Raw genomic sequence first — 18,673 nt, 5'->3', positions numbered from 1 at the left:
CATCTAATTCAGATCCCCCGAAGGCCGCCCCAAAATCGCTTTAGCCAGCTTACAAGAGACCAGATGTTTCGAGGCTGATAACACAGTGACCAGCTAGATCATGGATGGTGCTACAAAATAAAAATAGAAGAATAAATATGAAAGTGAAATACATTTTAGATTCGATCATAAAACCAACCAGAAACTCTGACAAACCATTCAGTTCTTTTTACAATGTTATCAGCACTAGTGTAATGTAGTAGTAGGCAGACCCCCCACATGAAAGGGGTCTCAAACAATACACTCAGAGACATGCCCGGACAAAACACCACCCCTACAAAGTAGGGGGATCATAGACTATCATTTTCGTCACCTAAGACCTCCATGATTTCAGTTATAAAGGTTACATCACAATGCGTGAGCGCCTAGCTAACACATTTTTCAACCAAAACCACTAACAACATGCTAAACAGGTTATTGGCTATGCTAGTAGCATACTATAAGTTTATTTCCAGCTATTAACACTCCTATACATTTCATACAAAGTTTATCACATAACACATAATAATAACAACAAAACACACATATGGGTTTGGGGCCAATATGGCCCTTGGGGGTTTGACATCAGTCACATGTCTGTCACATGACACTACATCCAATATGGATGCCAAGGGGGGCGTGGCATTGTTTGACAACAGACACATGACTGTCACATGACTTTACATCCAATATGGCCGCCCAGGGGTTTGACACCAGTCACATGACTGTCACATGACTCACAAAACAATAACAATAACAAACAACACGTGGTGACAACCACGTGGCTAATTTGCATAAAAAGGAGGCGTGGTTATGACGTGATTTATGACGTTTCAGGGGGCGGGGCTTATTTTGACAGATAGTTCAGGATAATTACTACTCACACGAACCATCCTTCTTCTCCACAGTTTTCTGGTCTTTTGTAAAAGTTAGTGCCGTCAATAACTCCTAGCCTACAACACTCATTAGCGAAATCTAAGAGATACGGGTAGGCTATTAGGAAAAAACGGATAGCCTATATCCCCTCCGTTTTTAAAAATAATTCTGTTGAACACTGATATGCTACAAACATGTTAAACAGCTGGGAAAGGCTGTCGCAAATCCCTCGAACAGGTGGTCAACCAGAGATTTCAAACGAACGAGGGAACATGTCGCAATGCAACAGCGCTGTTTTCCCTTGATGAAAGTGAAACCACGAGTTTTCCCACATCTCAACTTTGGCCAACGCTTTCAGAAATAATCGTTTTCAGAGATAAAACCTCATTAAATAATATGCATTTTCCATACGGGGTCATAAAAGCCATGTATCCTTCTAGCCACAGCGTTTTTGTTTCAAACATAAGCCTAATCTAAGCTTGCGTGCTCAGATGATGTGATAGACCAGGCGCTGTTGCTCACCTGTTCATCATCGTAAAGCCCAATTTGATTGGTCCGCCTGATCTAGGGCGAGCATACTTGCTCCACAATGGAGCAATGCCAGACCAAACTTCCCGACCTCAAATGTTGTGGGCGGGACTAAGTTCGGAATGGCACCCAGGCTAATATTTTGTGTTTTTAACACCAGAATAAAGTCCCAGTGAGAGCCGTCCTGTGTGAACGTCGCCCCATTTTTAGGTGGCATCTTTCTCTTTTAGTCTGTTTTAATTGATAACCTGAATGAAAACATTCTCAGGAGTCTAGAATGTAGTTTGTTTGGTTGTAGGGTTGGGCATAGCCAGCATCATGTTTTAGGCCTGTACAGGTTCTCATTTCTTTAAAAGATTGTTCTGCATCAAGGCATTTTAATCCTCATTGTGCTTTTATGAAATTAATGTAATTAAAAATCTTTCTACTTTGTTTTGGAAAGCTTAGACTTGGTAGTTTTTTTTACCTGCAGACAAAACATTGGGTTTCATAGCACAAAGGCCTAATAAATCGATCCATCCTCACTGTAAAGCAGGGTCGTGGGTTGTTGTTGACATTATCTATGGGGCTTACAGCTTCACATAATCTCATATACGGTTTACTAAAATAGAATGCTCATGTAATCCAAAGTATACAGAATATGTTACTCACTTTGAATAATCTATTGGAATACAGTACAAAATAAGGCATGCAGTAAACTATGAGATACATTTTAAAAGTAGCCTTTCCAACACTGTCCGTATCAATGGTGTAGCAACAGTTTGAAGTCATTATATTGAGATAAAATAACTGCATTGTATTGTTTTAAAGTGTTTATTTAGATATCTCATTTATACAAACTTGAAAGCAGTTGATAATTCTTACAATATACGTACAACTTGACATAAAAACATCAATTGTCTTCAGTACACACAAACACACTGGTTAAAAGAACACGCCAACTCATTGGGAAATGTGTTTGTTTGCAGTCTACAAAGTTAGATTGGAGGACACATATCCTACTCTTCATAGATTCAGCTCAGCCTTTAACACAATAATCCCGGACATTTTGATTAAAAAACTTCTTGACCTACACCTCCCTCCCTCTACCTGCGCTTGGATTAAAGACTTCCTCTCCAACAGACCACAACAAGTGAGCCACCATCTTCCCCCCCACTCACACTCAGCACTGGCTCCCCCCAAGGCTGTGTGTTGAGCCCACTACTGTATACACTTTACACATCGGACTGCTCTCCTTCCCACCCCTCCAAGCTCATCATAAAATTTGCCGACGGCACCACTGTGGTCGGTCTCATTTCAGGCGGTGATGAGTCTGAGTACAGAGCTGAGGTCCAGAAACTCTCAGCTTGGTGCTCAGCCAACAAGCTACTTCTCAACACTTCAAAGACTAAGGAGATCATTATAGACTTCAGATGCAACCGCACTGCACTTGCCCCTCTCCACCTGAACGGCGACTGCGTGGAAAGGGTGTCATCATTCAAATTCCTAGGGGTACACATCTCCGAAGATCTCACCTGCTCCATCAACACCAAAGCAATAACTAAGAAGGCCCAACAGCGACTACACTTCCTAAGAATTCTCAGGAAAAAACACCTCGAACAGAAGCTGCTGGTGTCCTTCTACCAGTCTATCATTGAAAGCATACTCACCTTTTGCATCACAGCTTGGTATGCGGGTTGCTCGGCTGCAGACAGGAAGGCTCTGCAGAGGATCATAGGCACAGCCCAAAAGATCATAGGCTGCCCTCTGCCCTCCCTGGATGAGGTCGCCGACTCCCGCTGCTTCAACAGGTCCAGATCCATTTTCAAGGACTCTGCCCACCCTGCCCACCACCTGTTCAACCTGCTTCCCTCTGGCAGCCGTTTCAGGTCTATAAATGCACGCAGCGCCAGACTAATCAACAGTTTCTTCCCCTGGGCCATACGTTCACTAAACCAAAAAACCCTCTGGCAACTGTGGCCACCCCCCAATCTTCCCCTCCCCTGCCATGATCAACCTCAAACACCTCTGGACAATATTGCATTCTGTGCACCTATGCACTAGGCACTTTTCCTGCTATTAGGCTGCGGCTATTTTACTCATGTGTGCTGGAGGGTGTTCTGTCTGGGAGGGTTTGGAGGGTATTTTTGTGTGTAAATGTTGTGCTGCGTTTGGGGCTGGGTGGATGAGAGTGTGTATGAGAGTAAGAGAGAGGGCAGGGCATATTGGGGATGTTTTTTCTGTATGTTTACCTATTTATTTATGAATTATTTATTGCTCTTTTAAAAAAGCACTGACCAAGAGTGGCAACTTGAATTTCGTTGTGTTGATACTCTGTATTTTATGCAATGACAAATAAAGCTGCTATTCTATTCTATTCTATTCTATTCTTCTCTTCTCTGTGCTTGCAACCTAACTTTGGGGTAGACGGCAAATAATACTATTTCCCAAGAAGTTGACGTGTTCCTTTAACAACAGAAAATGTACAGCAATTCAGATCCAATGTAAAGCTTATTTTTACATGACATTACCAGATACCCCCCCATACACACAAATTCACACACAGCAAAACAATAAATAGCTCTTAAAAGATATAGATACAAACAGAATGACTGAGATAAATCTATGGCTTTGTCTTTGGCTTGACAGGAGACATTTTGGCTACCCACCTCCCTTAAAAACTTAACCCTGAGCAGATCATCAAGGCACCAATAGCAATATGAAAATACATTTGTATTGAATGACATCACAGAAGAAGAAAAGTGCATTTAAAAAGGCATGCATTCTCATTTAGCACAGACTTGTGATACAGTTGCTTTGCCTGAGTGGAAAAAGTCCAGTGGACTGCTGACCATAGCGCTCTCAGATCTGGGACTCTCCGGTGTTCTGGGCACTCTTGGACAACTGTGGATCACACCAAATATCATTAACAGGAAGAGCCCAACCACATCCTCATACGACAAACACCATTTCCACACAACAACACTCAAAATATTCTCACACTTAAAGCTATATCAGTAAGAACATCTAGCAAAAGCTATATTAGTAAGAACATCTAACACTGTAATGGCATACAAGTTACATTTTTAGACTCATACATCTCTTAGAGCAAAGTCACATGGAAAACATATACATGTTTGTGGGGGGTAAGAGGGTTAAGGCTGCCAGTCTTATGACGTCATTTTCTATATTTTTGATATGTTGCTGAGTATAACATAAACAGCAAAGAAAAGTGATTGATAATGACTGACTGACTATTATTGTGTTACATCCTTCAAATGTAAAGCACTTTGAGCTGCATTCTGTGTATGAAAGGTGCTATACAAATAAAGCTTTATTATTATTATTATTATTATGTTTACACCGCTGGTGTTGTCCCAGTAACGTCTTATGTGTGTATGAAAAAAAATCCCCTCAACATGATCCCTTAAAAATGAATGGTTATAGTGATGGGCTGAATACCTGAGACTTGGACTGGTTTGAGCTGAAGTCTGAATACTTGGCCTTGTGCGGAGCGCAGACGCAGGACAGGAACCTGCCGTACTCCTCTCTCACCTGTTAAGGGTGAAAAAGACGAGAGAGCGCTGTGTGAGTTGCCTGCTCCGGACACACTGACCGTGCTCAGCATAAAATAATTGGCCGATCTCTGCTCTGCATAGTGAAGAGGCTCTTACCTGCTTGTTGAGCAGACAGTGCATGCAAAACATCAGCACGCCTTGCAGGCAGTTGAGGAAGGTGAAGAGGTACGACATGGCCATGGTGGAGTTGTTGAACTGGAAGCAGCCAAAGATCCACATAAGGCCCAGCACAGCAAGCTGAGCTACTGCAGTGATTGTAAATGTCCTGTAGGGGGAGACAAAGAGATATTGGCACACGTGTGACATTCCCCCCCAATTAAGTGGATGTCACTTTTTTTTGTTTTTTACTAATACCAGAACCTATGTAGGGAAATTCTCAAAGTCTCTGAAGTGGCTAAGTCCACTTCTAGATCCAGACATGAGCCCGATCAAAATCTGAGTTGTTCTTGAGTCAATTCTGAACAGGAACTTACTTAATTTTACGCAGTTTGTTAAGATCAGGATTGAGACTGGAGAACTTCTCAGCCAGCTTGTAGACTGTTAACAGGAAGAAGAAGACGTTGGCCTGGAGGAGAAAGAGGAGGAGGAAGAGGAGGAGGAGGAAGAGGAGGAGGAGCAGGAGAGATAAAATTGCAATGCAGACTATTAAGTGACATTAACATTTTGATTTTTGCTGGATTATGAACTTTGAAACTATGAAAATCATACTAAATGTATTATTGAAACTGGACTACATGATGATGTAGTCAGTGATGAAACTCTACTGGACTCACAGTAATGATGACACAGACAGGGCCAAGGAAACTCCAGATGAAGTTGTCTTTTCTCACATCAAACCAGCACCTGAGGGTACACACACACGCACACACACACATACACACACATACACATCGGCCACACACACAAATACACACACACACACATACACATCAGCCACACACACAAATACACACACACACACATCGGCCACACACACAAATACACACACACACACACACATCAGCCACACACACAAATACACACACACACACACACACACACACACACACATGCAGGTAGAGGGACCAAATCAAGTCACTACCTCAAGAACATAAAATAACAGAAAGATCAAATCATCTTATGAGCTTATGGAAGGTGCTGTAGACAGACTGGGTCACTCACAGGCGCTCGGAGCCGTATCCTTTGGGGTAGGCCGCGGCCGAGATGGCCACTATCACCGCGGGGACTCCGTAGCCGGCCGCCATCAAGTAGCGGGTCCGCAGTGTGGTGTGGAAGACCAGCACCACCATGCGGAACAGCTGCACGCCCTCCAGGCACATCCAGCAGAAGACAGACAGGTAGAAGAAGTGCAGCAGCCCCGCCACCACCGCACAGCCCGTCTGCCACCAAAAAACACACCGCACATTCAGAGAGGGCACAGCCCCCGGGCACTCATATACAGCAGCCTACGTATGTCTGGGTCTGTATGTGTGGATGCATTTGTGTGTAATTATTTGTGTGTGTGTGTGTGAGCATGTTTGTGTTGCCTATTGCTGCTGCAAAGACAATGGTAATACATTTTCAGAAACCATAAATACTGGTATGGTAATACCTTCCCCCCACCTCTCTCTCCATCTCTGTCTACCAGACTAAAGCTCACCTTTACCTGCCACAGTCTCTACCAGCAGTCTCTCTCTCTTTCTCTCTCTCTCTCTGTCTCTCCCTCTCTCTCTCTCTCCCTCTCCCTCTCTCTCTCTTTCTCTCTCTCTCTCTCCATCTCTGTCCACCAGACTAAAGCTCACCTTTAGTCACCTAGCTCTAGTCTCAGTAGTCTCTCCCTCTCTCTCACCCTCTCCCTCTCCCAGTCCCTCTCTCCCTTCTCTTCCCTCTGCTCCACTCCACTGTGGGTTAGCTCACCTGGTTTTCGGTGCGGGAGATGCCCACAAGGAAGATGAGGCTGGCGATGAAGAGGCTGAGGCTGAGGTGCAGGTGGATGGTGGTGCGTGTGCACTGGATGGAGTGGCAGAAGGCGAAGGTGAGGACGCAGGCCAGGAGACACACGATGGACAGGGACAGCCCCACCCAGGTCATCAGGAGCAGCTCAAAAGTGTCCTGCCCACACAGGAGAGAGAGAGAGAGAACTCATTTATAAGGTTCAAACACCAGTTCATAACTTAATTGCATATCACTTATGGAGAAGGGCTTAGCTTAGTGAAATGAGGTTTAGGCCTCTATCATGCACCCAGCGCAAGGTGGCACAAAGCCTGACGCAAAGCTTATTCTTGGACTGGACTGGCCACTCCTTTAAGGCCTGGACTGGCCACCCCTTTAATGTCTATAAACTGTACGCCTCTGACCATCCGTTTCTGATCGCCAAATAGAGCTCTTAATCACACTGTGGAGGGGAAGTCTGTTTGAATATCAGATTAATGTTAGCGTTTGTGGCACTAGTGACATCCATGCTGAGCTCGATATGAACAATTTTAGAAGTTTTAGGAGAATTTAACAGTATTTAGATCTTGTAGTAATATCATTATCGATTGGTACAAATAAACAAATTCACTGTTCATAACTTCTGAAAAAGTTATGAACAGTCTGAAAACTGCTGTGTAGACTTTCTGTGAATGTGAATGTATGCTGTTTTGGGGGCAGTAAAACTGGAGGGACCAAGTGGACTGTGAGTAGGATACCTCGACCTCGTAGAGAGCCATGAGCACTGCGAAGCTGCTGAGATGGTTGCAGGAGCACACTGTGTCGGTCGCGTTGGTCATCACCACTGTACACCCGCGGTCAGACCACGCGTCGCGCTCGTGGTCCCAGTAAACACATTTGTGCTGTTCCTCCTTTGACTGCAATAAAAACAAATGTTGATTCAGCTGTATTTTGTAACCGTCAAGTACATATACAGTATGTTAAAGTATACTGTTAATCACTGAAACACACATCTACTTACTGCTTAATACCAATATGACCTACATTTTTGGGTAGTGAAAAATATTCAAACTTATGCGCGTGTCTGAAATAGCAATCATTCTTAAATATTCAGACAAAACATTATATATCAATATTGAATATACTGTATTTATCATCTGTATTGTTCACTTATATGGTATATATTTGCATAACATAAATGAGTAAGAGGTGTCCTACATACGTTGAGATGGGGGAAAGAGAGGGTGATATTCTTCGTCAGCTGTGTTGTGTTGGAATTGCTAACTGTTGCTGTGACTACTTTTGAGTTCATCTGGAACTTCGGGTTTGCTTCATCAGGAGTCAGAGCAAAAGAGTCATTAGATGATTTCTCCAGGTTCTTATAGGTCAGCAAGGCAACAGTGGTGAATCCTGTTCCACAGAAGACACACGCACAGACGGGAGGGAATAAATATTTATCTTGGTTGTCTATGACCATTTCCTGTGTGGGAAAGGTCACTTCTGTTCAGAATGTATGCTGTACTGCACATCGGCATGTGTTTGTACCAGGGAATTTGGCTCCTGCCGCCATCTCCCAGTGTGTGTCCAGTTGGGCGTTCCCGGAAAACAAGTGGACAGGCCCGTTGAGTGGTGCATCTCCCCTCTCCACCCGCAGTTCCACCTCTGAAAGCACACACAGATCCCTATGTTCTGACACAAGGCTGGAAAACACGGCTTATCCTAGTTGTCTTGTCTGGCCTCCTCTAATTAACTGGTTCTTAGGCACTTAAAGCACTAAAGGTTCAGTTCCTGTGAAACGCAAGCACTTCATAAACATTAGGTCATAATTTGAAAATGCAACAAGTACAACCACAGGCAACTGCTCAATGAGAAATTGAATAGGTTCTTGTGCTTGAGGTCTGCCTAAGTCTAACTAATCACTGGTATGTTTTGTGGGAAACGATTTATTTTTTAGGTTGTGTATGGCAGACTCGTCAGCTAGCTGTGTTATCCAGGGGCCACTGTAGATAAGATACTTTTAAGAAGCGTGTGATAAAAATCTGTAACAGCTCTATTGATATGCTCGACAGTTCAGCTAAATTAGCAATGCGTTAGCTAGTCATTTGGCACGTGAAGCAGCTAAAATGAAGATAGAAACGATATGTTAACCACACAGTGTTTAGAACTTCCTTTTATCAAATATGTAAAAACATGTTTGAAGACTAGTGTGTGATAGAAATGAGGCTTACCAACATATCCGGTAGAAATTTTGGTTTGTCTGTCGTCTAGCAGTGGTCCAACTAGTTTCAGTGTGCTCTCAACAGAAGACAACAATATGGTGACTTGCTTGCTGTCACTGAGGGGTCCTTTTGACAACAGACCATCTATTATTGACAGGAATTTCTGTAGGAGGACACAAGAAAAGAGTTAATAGTGAGTAAGGAATTGAGAAACCAGAGAAAAAGAGAGTGAGAAAGACAGAGACACATGTTAAGGGGATGGAGAAGGAGTGGTAACCCACTACACAGACTCCTGTCCAGCTCATTATGACACTGTTACAGCTATGGCTCACTGGGGTAAAGACACATTCTAAAGCTTCCATAAGGCTTTACCAGTAACAGCTCCTTTCCATCCTGAGCTCTCCTGGCCATGTTATTTGGGGTAGTTGAACTTTGGTTTAGCAGAGGTCCGAGGACTTTCAGTGCTTTCTCAATTAAAGTCAACACCATGCCGATCTGCTTGTCACTGAGGGGACCTTTTGACAGCAGGCCATCTATTGGTGACAGAAGGTTCTGAAGGTTGGAAACAAAAACAGAGTGAGTGAAGAGGAGAGAGAAAAAAGAAGAAAGATTGAGAAAGAGAGGAAAATGTGATGGAGAAGGAGTGTTAAAAACCAGTCAGAGTCCAACGAAATCTCTCCTTGTAAGACATTGTTACATTTACATTAAGCAGACGCTTTTATCCAAAGTGACATATGTCAATTATATTACAGGACCCTGAACAGGGCACAAAAGGTGGAAGCTGGGTTTTGAACCCACAACTTTTCAGGCTACTGCATGCTAGCCCAGCTTCTTAGCTGCTACACTACCACCGCCCCGTTACAACTTTCTGTCATAAAAATGCAGTTGAAAGCCACCATGAGGCATTACCATTAACAGTGTCTTTCCATCCAAAGGCCCATCCAGTGCTCCATCTGGAGGTGAAGCTCCAGCTGTGTCATTTCCTGTCAGTTTCTTACACAGGCGGTTCAGCAGGGAATGAGAATCATTCAGTTCAGGCAGAGTCTGAAATGATCAGGAACACCAGAAGCAATAAGCTAACAAAGGCTACGTAGGGATCAAATCATTTGTATTTTTAAACAACAGATATTGTGCTCAATCATACCTGCTCAGAACTGACATCTTCCTGAGGCCAGTCACAGTTGAATGCTAACAGGAAAACGTACAAAAATTATAAACATATTCATTATTGTGATTTAATATTGATATATAAAGTTAATGTCAGATTGCAGCAGCATGTGTCTGTTAAGTATAAGCAGATCGCATAGCACCTATTGAGATGTAGTTGATATGACATTCATCTGACATTTACAATTACAACAATTTCACCCACAGACTCCCACAACCAGGGATGTAGTGGAGGCTAAACGCAAGTAAATGCAGTTTATCCACCTCTATAATTTCAGAATTAACCACAAATCACAATATGTAGAATAGGAACCATTTAATACCACTGATATTGTTATAAACATTGGACAATAACCTCCAGCTCCTTAATCAAACATGTTCTGAATGCATTTTTAAAAATATGATACTGCATGGCACAGTCCACCTCACAGAATTCATAGTTTACCCACCTCTTATTTTACCACTATATCACTGCCCACAACTAAGTTACAACACAGGGAAATAGCTCTAGGAGCAGGAACCATATTAAAGCCAAATATGGCTCAAAACAGTCTCATCATGACGGGGCTCAAGTGCCAGACAGCTGAGAGGAAACGGAAGGTACAGAAGGAGAGGGAAGGAAAGGAAGAGTGTATTATTATTTTTCACCTGTGCACGCTTCCTGATTGAAGCCATAATTGGTATATCCTTTGTGACAAACACATTCATAACCATGAGGACCCTGGTGACATGCACCTCCTCCACACATGGAGGGGTCCATAGAGCAAATGTCTGGAAAAGATATTAAGTGGTAGAATGATTAGGGCTTTGAGCAGTATTTTTACACAAGCTTTGAGTTTTAAAGTGTGCAGTATTTTCAAAAGCTAATAATAGCCATCAGTGTTAGCCATTAGATTTGTTCTCTTTAGTACCTTTGCTGCAGTTCCAGTCTTTTACACCTATTAAGGCTACTTAGAGATGAAACATACCAGTACTAGTCAGTTAGTTGCTAGTTAATTTATTGTCCCCTGAGGGAACGGTAGTTTCAGACATTGCACAAAATATCACCTCACAACATTGACTCACCTTCACAGGATCCATCTTTTTTGGTGAAGTTGGTGATTCCAGACCTAAGTCTGAAGCCAGGGCTGCACACACAGTAGTGGCCTGCTGGGATGTTGTGGCATTTTGCCTTTTTCCCACAAATGGTGCTGTCAGCCTCACACTCACCTGTCACATGAAAGAAGTGTCACAAAAGCCTAACGAACCAAATAAAATATTAATTTCAATCAATTCATCAAATCTAATCTATCAAAAACTGGTAAGTTTAGTTGTGTTGCTGAAAGTTGTGTATGTTTGTCCCTGTGAGCGAATGCAATTCTATGTTTTGATTGTAATAAAACGAATGGATTAGATTCACATGTTGATATTCCCTACCTGATTAACAGGTTGGTGACATATATTCTTATTTGAGTAGAGGCCAATAATGGAAATACTGGTAAGTTTAAACCATAGTTTAAGTTTAGTCTCACTTTCACAAATGCTAGTTTTGTTGTTCAGACTGAATCCAGGGTTACAGATGCAGGAATAGTTCCCAGGGATGTTGTGGCATTTAGCGTTCTCCCCACAAATGGTCGTGTTAAGGACACACTCATTCATATCTGTGAAGTTTGATGAAAAACTAGTAAGATAAGGCCAGATTAGAAATCTTACTTTCACTTCCTCAAAGTGGTTACTAAAGTCACGTGTTCATCAATTTTTTGTCAGTATCTCACCTTGCCATGTCACTAGTCAACCAAAAAGACCAGGCCAGATTAGAAATCAATATTTACTTTCACTTCCTCAAAGTGGTTACTAAAGTCACGTGTTCATCAAATTTTTGTCAGTATCTCACATTGACATGTCACTAGTCAACCAAAAAGACCTGAAGTAATTTCTTACAGTGTTTTGAAACCTGCATTATCTTTAACTGACTAGCAGGTTGATGACTTTCATATTCTTATTTAAGTAGAGGCCAATGATAGAAAAAAATATCAGTTTAGTCTCACCTTCACAAATACCAGTTTTGTTGTCCTGACTGAATCCAGGGTTACAGCTGCAGTAGTAGTTTCCAGCGGTGTTGTGGCATTTAGCGTTCCCCCCACAAATGGTGGCGTTCAGGACACACTCATCTTTGTCTGTGAAGTTTGATGAAAAACTAGTATCAGTCATTATTGTTTTAATTTAAGTGCACACATTAGAAATCAATATTTACTTTCACCTCCTCATGGTGGTTACTAAAGTCATGTGTTAATCATATTTGGTCAGTATCTCACCTTCACATCTCTCTCCGTGGTTAACCAAAAAATGGTAATTTCCATTGTTTGTCAAAAACCCATCCTCACAGATGCAAGCATAACTTCCCTGAGTGTTTTGACATGTGGCATGCGGGCCGCAGTTTTCCACTGTGCACTCATCAATATCTGCAGGGGGGAAAGGTGAAGGTGTGTCCACAGATGTCACGGAGAGGCAACATTAACATGCTAAAATGGGCCTCTAATGCATAAATAGTGGTGCAGAAACCAAACCCACACACAGGAACAAAGCAAAAGTAATGGTGAGCCAAGACAAAATATAAATGCTCTGGACTAATTTTTTATGCTCCCCAAAAGAAAAAAAATATAGTAAATAAATGCAATAAATAGGACAGTACATACATCACAGATATTTTAATGCATTTCATATCCTTAACAAAACAGGCATTTCTCTCATTTTCTCACCTTGACATGTTACTCCCTGGTCAACCTGAAATGTCTCTTTTCCGCTACTTGTCTTAAATCCATCCTCACACATGCAAGTATACCCTCCCATATTGTTAACACATGTGGTATGGGGACCGCAGTCTATGTTTTCCACTACACACTCATTGATATCTGCAGAGGGATAATGGTGAAGTCAGTTCAACCCCCAGTCAACCTGAACATTAGCCCCTTATTCTACAGTACAGTGGTAGACAGCACAAGTGGGAAAAGATAGATGGCTAAACGCTTTCATTTGCTCCCCAAATTTTCCAAATAATATAAAATTATTTATTTTATTTATCATTTAAGTTATTATATAATATAAAATAACACACATAACAATCCATGCGTTTGTGTTATGAAGTAGCCTAGTTACAGTATTCCTACCTTGGCATGTCACTGAATCTTCACCAGTAAAGTTGACATTTCCCTTAGTGGATTTGAATCCGAACTCACACTGACAGTAGTAGCTGCCCTCTGTGTTGAAGCACTCTGCATTGTGACCACATAGGAGTTCAACTTCCTCTTCATCACACTCATTTTCGTCTTTGACCAAAAACAGGGGGCAGAGAAACACCATGACAGAAATAGGAGAGTGAGTGTAATGTAAAAAGAAACCTCGAGTGAATGGCAGGAATGTTATAAAGCTGATCATACATGTAAATGAACATCCATTGGCATATACTGGGGTTTCTTACCTATGCAAGATCCATTTCTTTCCTTCTTACACCCATCCTTACAGCCAGTTGCACAGCCTTCAGATATAACCACAAGGAAAAGCAGGAGCAACAGCAATTCTGACACACAGACAGACAGATCAAGACACACAAACATATTACAAACAGCTTGATGTTTTGTAGATGTTATTTTACTGCAATCCAATATCAGTCCAACTGTCCAAATGATGCAAAACAGACCTCACTGCAGTAGCTGCTATCTCATGTTGTTAAGCACATTTCATAAGAGAAGAAGAAAACAAATCGTCATCCTGAACTCTTGTTCATTAGTCTGCTGTGTGAACTGCACAGAGAATAGCCTACTGGTGCTGAAAAGGTGAATAGATTGTAGAATAGCCAAAAAAGATGTAGCATTGTTATAAAACCTTTAACATCTCTAAACAATCACAAGTAGGGCAGTTCATCACAGTTCATCCATTGCAACTGGATTGATGAAAGGTCACTTACACCTGTAGGCTACATTGTATTTGGGAAAAGCAAAAGGTATCAGCATAATGTTATTTATTTATTTATTTATAAACAAAAACATCTCTGTCAGTTCCGTGCCGTTTTCAACAGCTATCAAAAACAAAGGTCATTTTTGGATGGATGGATTTTTTGTGAATGTTTCTTCTTCTACATAAGATTTTAGTCATCTTTAGTTCATGTAATACTTTATTGTCAATGCACAAATTAAGGAACAGTAGTCTGAAACGTTATTGTTAATGCACAAATTAAGTAACAGTAGTCTGAAACGAAATGCTGTTGTGGTGCAAATAACTGACATGGGCCTTGATGAAATGCATCGCTAGACTGTTCATACACATTTTAACGGGCCAAAGTTGAAGAGCTGTTGTCCGTTATTGTTCGTGCAAATATAGGCTGATTCATGTTCCCTTGCATTGTGTAACTGAGGTCCATGGCTAGTCTGGCTTTCACCAGACCAACCTCAATCTTTTAAGAAATCAAAAAATAAATAGCGGGCAGATCAGGCTGGGTTCACCAAGCCTAGTCCATAGGCACCCGATATTGTTCACGCTCTGGCTATTCTAAATGCAAAAATGCATCAGGGAGTTATGACAAAACTGTAACTAACACACTAGATCCTAATAGAAAGCTGTTAGCTTCCCTAAGCTACAGGTAGGTTTATAAGGTAGGCCTATTTACAACATAAATTGTCAATAGGCTATGCTGGCTTACACAAATAAAATCTCCTTTGAAAACCAATGGCTTCGCCTTTACAGTATCAAGCGGACTTAAACTGCCATATCGTGGCGAAAAGTTGTAATAAAATTCACGCAGCTCCATGAGTCAAGGAAAGCGCGAATGAAGTAGCCACTTCTAAATGGGACCCACATTACCTAGGCCTTATTGATATTATAAGATTAACGGACCTGCAGTAAAAACCAAGCATGTCCGATAAACATCCTCAGATTTATTTCGGCTTCAAGAAGAAATGGGAATTACATTTGAATTTGAATTACATTTGTGAACATCATCCTATCCTTTTTAGACGTTCTCTGCGGTAAACTATAGTCCTTGTAGGAAGCGTCCATTGTTATTCCAACCCACGTTTAACTTCCAACAAAACTAGATGTACCGCAGAACGGTACAAAATATGACCGCCGCCCAGTCCAGCACATTTCTTCCACAAAAAATATATCACGCTGAAAGGCCTATATGATTCTAACTGTCTCACTAAATTGCATTATCCACACTCAATTCTCACTGGTATCTGCTAGACAACAAGTACCAAAACATGATTAGTTCATAGATTTCACATGTAAAATTAATTTTATACAACCCCACCCCCATCTTGCCTGTTCATAATTCTGAGAAATTCTTGAATTGTGTGCGTGTACATGTTTATGTTTATGTACATGTTTATGTTTATGTGTGTGTGTGTGTACGTGCTTGTGTGTTTGTGCATGTGCATGCATGCGTACATATGTCTACTGTGTGAGTATGTGTCATACGTTTGATAACTGTGAATGTATGTGTGTGCGTGTGTATCTGTTTATGCACATGTGTGCACATGGAATGGGTTAACATGACCCCTGGAGGCAAACATACGGAAAAAATTGGTCATCCTAGGCCCTACGGTTCTCAAGATATTCACAGAAAACTGTGTCTGCCCTACCCTCCTTTCGGTGGGTCCAGTACAGCGGGGGGGCTACAGATCAAAACAAAAAAGGTTGGTTTCAATGCTATCCATGTGGGGTTACATGCTCACCAAGTAACATAAATTAATTTATTGTGTGGCCCCCCATGAACGGAATTCCACAAAACTTGGCGTGCATATAGAGGGTGTCATAATGATCCTACACTTCCAATTTCGTGCAGTTTTGACTATGTTAGGTCACAGATACCTTCAATTACACCACCTCATTTTACTTTTTGTGTTTAACTAGGTGGCGCTATACATGAAATGAGTGGTTATGGAATGGGTTGACATGGCCCCTTGAGATCAACATACAAAAAAATGGTCCTCCTAAACCCTACGGTTTTCGAGATATTCACAGAAAACTGTGTCTGCCCTACCCTCCTTTCGGGGTCCAATTCAGCGGGGGCTACAGATCAAAACGAAAAACGATGGTTCCATGCTATCCATGTGGGGTTACATGTCCACCAAGTTTCGTGTACCCCGGTCTTTCAGTGTCCCGGGAATCATTGACGGAAATTTGGGCATGCGAAAAAGAAAAAAAAAAAGAAAAAAAAAATCATTACGTCATAATTACGTCTCACTGCAACGATGCGCCATCTAGTGGACAAACGACTACTTATCGCCAATACTGGAAATGCAGCCATGATGATGATGATGAATATATATTTTGGCTTTCTTTTAATCCTACTGAATTTGTAATTATGTATCGGCCGTTCTAATACCGATAGTATGTGGGTGCCTGTGTGTGTGTGCATGTGTATATGTGTGCACCGCCATCTACAGGCCAATGAGTGTACAGTCACTAAATGTACACATAATCTATTTTTTTTAAGACCCCCCCATGGATGAAATTCTACGAAACTTGGCATACCCCCAGAGAATGCCAGGTCAATCATACAAATAAAATTTGGTGCAGTTCTGAACATCTTAACTGAAGATAGGGGCGATTAAAGCAGAATAATATTGCATTTTCATTTTTTACAGGGGGGGTGCAAATCACAAATGAGTGATTATGGGCCAGATTGATGTGGGCCAGATTGATGTGGGCCCTTGAGACCAACATACCATAAAAGATTCTTCATCCTCGGTGCCACGGTTCAGGTAGTTATTTAGGGGGTGGACCCGGGGATCTAAAACAACATTTTTTCCGTAAAAGTCTAGTGGGGCTACATACCCACCAAATTTCATGTGTCCCGGTGGTTCGGTGTCCCGGGTATCGTTGACCAAAAATTCAGGAAGTAGATGACGGAAAAAAAAAAAAAACTTTGACAATCCCTATATGACCGCTTCGCTAGCTTTGCTAGCGGCGGTCATAATAATGTGTATAATGTAAAACATTATCAAGTCCTCTTGTGTTACAAGAGACTAGGTATAAGTGGAAATAAAGTAAGCCCGCACAGGGCTTGGTGGATTCTGCCACCCAGAGCATTGTAGTGATTTCACAGTCTAAAAATATTACTTTAAAGGCGAGAGAGCACACAGCTTCTATTAAGCGTGGGTGATAAAAGCCAAGCTAGAAGAATTGAGTCTGTGTTCTCCTTCTCTCTCTCTCCCTCTCTGTCAGTGGTTCAGACTCAGTTATTCATTCGCTTGCTGCTCTCGGAATGATTAGACCACATTGTCCATGAATCAGGATAGAATCCTGAGGAAAGTTCTTTGGAATGACATCGTTTTCCCTCTCCCGCTCTTTTCTTTGATAGAGCTCTTGGCAGGTTTTATGACAAGAAGCACCAGAAACTGAGCAGCTGACTAACACTTCCATTAACAACTTCCAACTGCAGGCTGGAACTAATACAAAGACACAAGGGTGATCCACAAAAAAATAGTCTTGTGTGGCTAAAGTGACACCAATGCCCATATAAAAGTGGAAATTTCAACAGTTGCTAGGCCTACTTCTCCTGTGAACATTTGTGTAACATGTTGTTACACTCTGGCTATCTTATAACTTAATGCTTTACATATACATGATAAGTCATGAACGTTAACTGCCTCTTCATTGAATGGAAATACAAAGTTCTGATACATATTTAAATTATAACATGACAATAAAATGCTTGATAAGTAATCATTAATTTAAGTGTATACGGTATAAACTGATCAAGCTAATCTTAGCGGTTTGGCACTGAAAATAAATATATGGTGAGAGTGTTAGAAAAAACCCAAGAATGATACAAACAGCCATAAACACACTCTATTTCCATGGCAACATGTAGTCCGCTCTCACTGTGACTGCAAATGACTCACCCCAAATCAGGAGATGCCCTCTGTATCTCATGGCGACGGAAAAAAAATTCACCGTTGCTCTGACTCCGGCCACTTGGCGTTTAAAGACCCAAAACTCTACTTCATGGAAGTTTGAACGGAATCAAAATGAATCCACACTGACACGTGTGGAGCTTTCTGCCTTTCTCTTTGAATGATTTGTATCGGTTGACTCCGTAGGTGTCCAGATGTTCTGTGGGCAGCACAACACCCCACCCTGCCTTGACTCTAAACACAGCACAGAGTGATTCTCTCTCGGCGTTGCCCTCCCCCGTGCCTCTGTTTCCAGCTGTCTGACACAGCACTGGGGCCAGCGTTGAATCTCATCTGGAGCACAGACTGCACCGTCACGCCCTTCAGCTGGCCAGGAACCAAACACACACGCAGAGAGAGCGAGAGAGGGAGAGAGAGACAGAGAGAGAGAGAGAAGGGGGAGGGAGGGAGAGAGAGAGACAGAGGGAGGGAGAAGGGGGAGGGAGGGAGAGAGAGAGACAGA

General features: G+C 41.9%; 1 protein-coding gene across 3 annotated transcripts; it reads right to left on the bottom strand.

Moving 5' to 3' along the window:
- Positions 1 to 2,219: 2,219 nt before the first annotated feature.
- On the bottom strand, positions 2,220 to 18,619 carry LOC125295827 (adhesion G protein-coupled receptor E5). Of its 3 annotated transcripts, XM_048245347.1 has the most exons (23): positions 18,160 to 18,619; positions 13,734 to 13,832; positions 13,423 to 13,581; positions 13,015 to 13,167; positions 12,571 to 12,717; positions 12,304 to 12,432; positions 11,788 to 11,916; positions 11,342 to 11,485; positions 10,925 to 11,047; positions 10,254 to 10,297; positions 10,019 to 10,153; positions 9,482 to 9,661; positions 9,119 to 9,272; positions 8,436 to 8,552; positions 8,113 to 8,300; positions 7,649 to 7,807; positions 6,876 to 7,070; positions 6,141 to 6,358; positions 5,753 to 5,822; positions 5,453 to 5,544; positions 5,076 to 5,244; positions 4,864 to 4,956; positions 2,220 to 4,305 (listed from the first exon to the last, which is right to left on the bottom strand). In XM_048245347.1, the coding sequence occupies exons 1-23, from the start codon at positions 18,188 to 18,190 to the stop codon at positions 4,264 to 4,266; spliced, it is 2,970 nt and encodes a 989-aa protein (XP_048101304.1). In that variant the 5' UTR covers positions 18,191 to 18,619; the 3' UTR covers positions 2,220 to 4,263. The 3 variants fall into 3 exon arrangements, with proteins under 3 accessions (XP_048101304.1, XP_048101305.1, XP_048101306.1); XM_048245348.1 differs by lacking the exon at positions 10,925 to 11,047; XM_048245349.1 differs by lacking the exon at positions 11,788 to 11,916 and having other exon boundaries at positions 18,160 to 18,618.
- Positions 18,620 to 18,673: the final 54 nt, after the last annotated feature.

Source organism: Alosa alosa, chromosome 6 (genome assembly GCF_017589495.1).
Source record: "Alosa alosa isolate M-15738 ecotype Scorff River chromosome 6, AALO_Geno_1.1, whole genome shotgun sequence".
NCBI classification, from domain to species: Eukaryota; Metazoa; Chordata; class Actinopteri; order Clupeiformes; family Clupeidae; genus Alosa; species Alosa alosa.
Note: the sequence above shows the minus strand (reverse complement) of the source record. Positions and strands in the feature narration are given on the sequence as shown.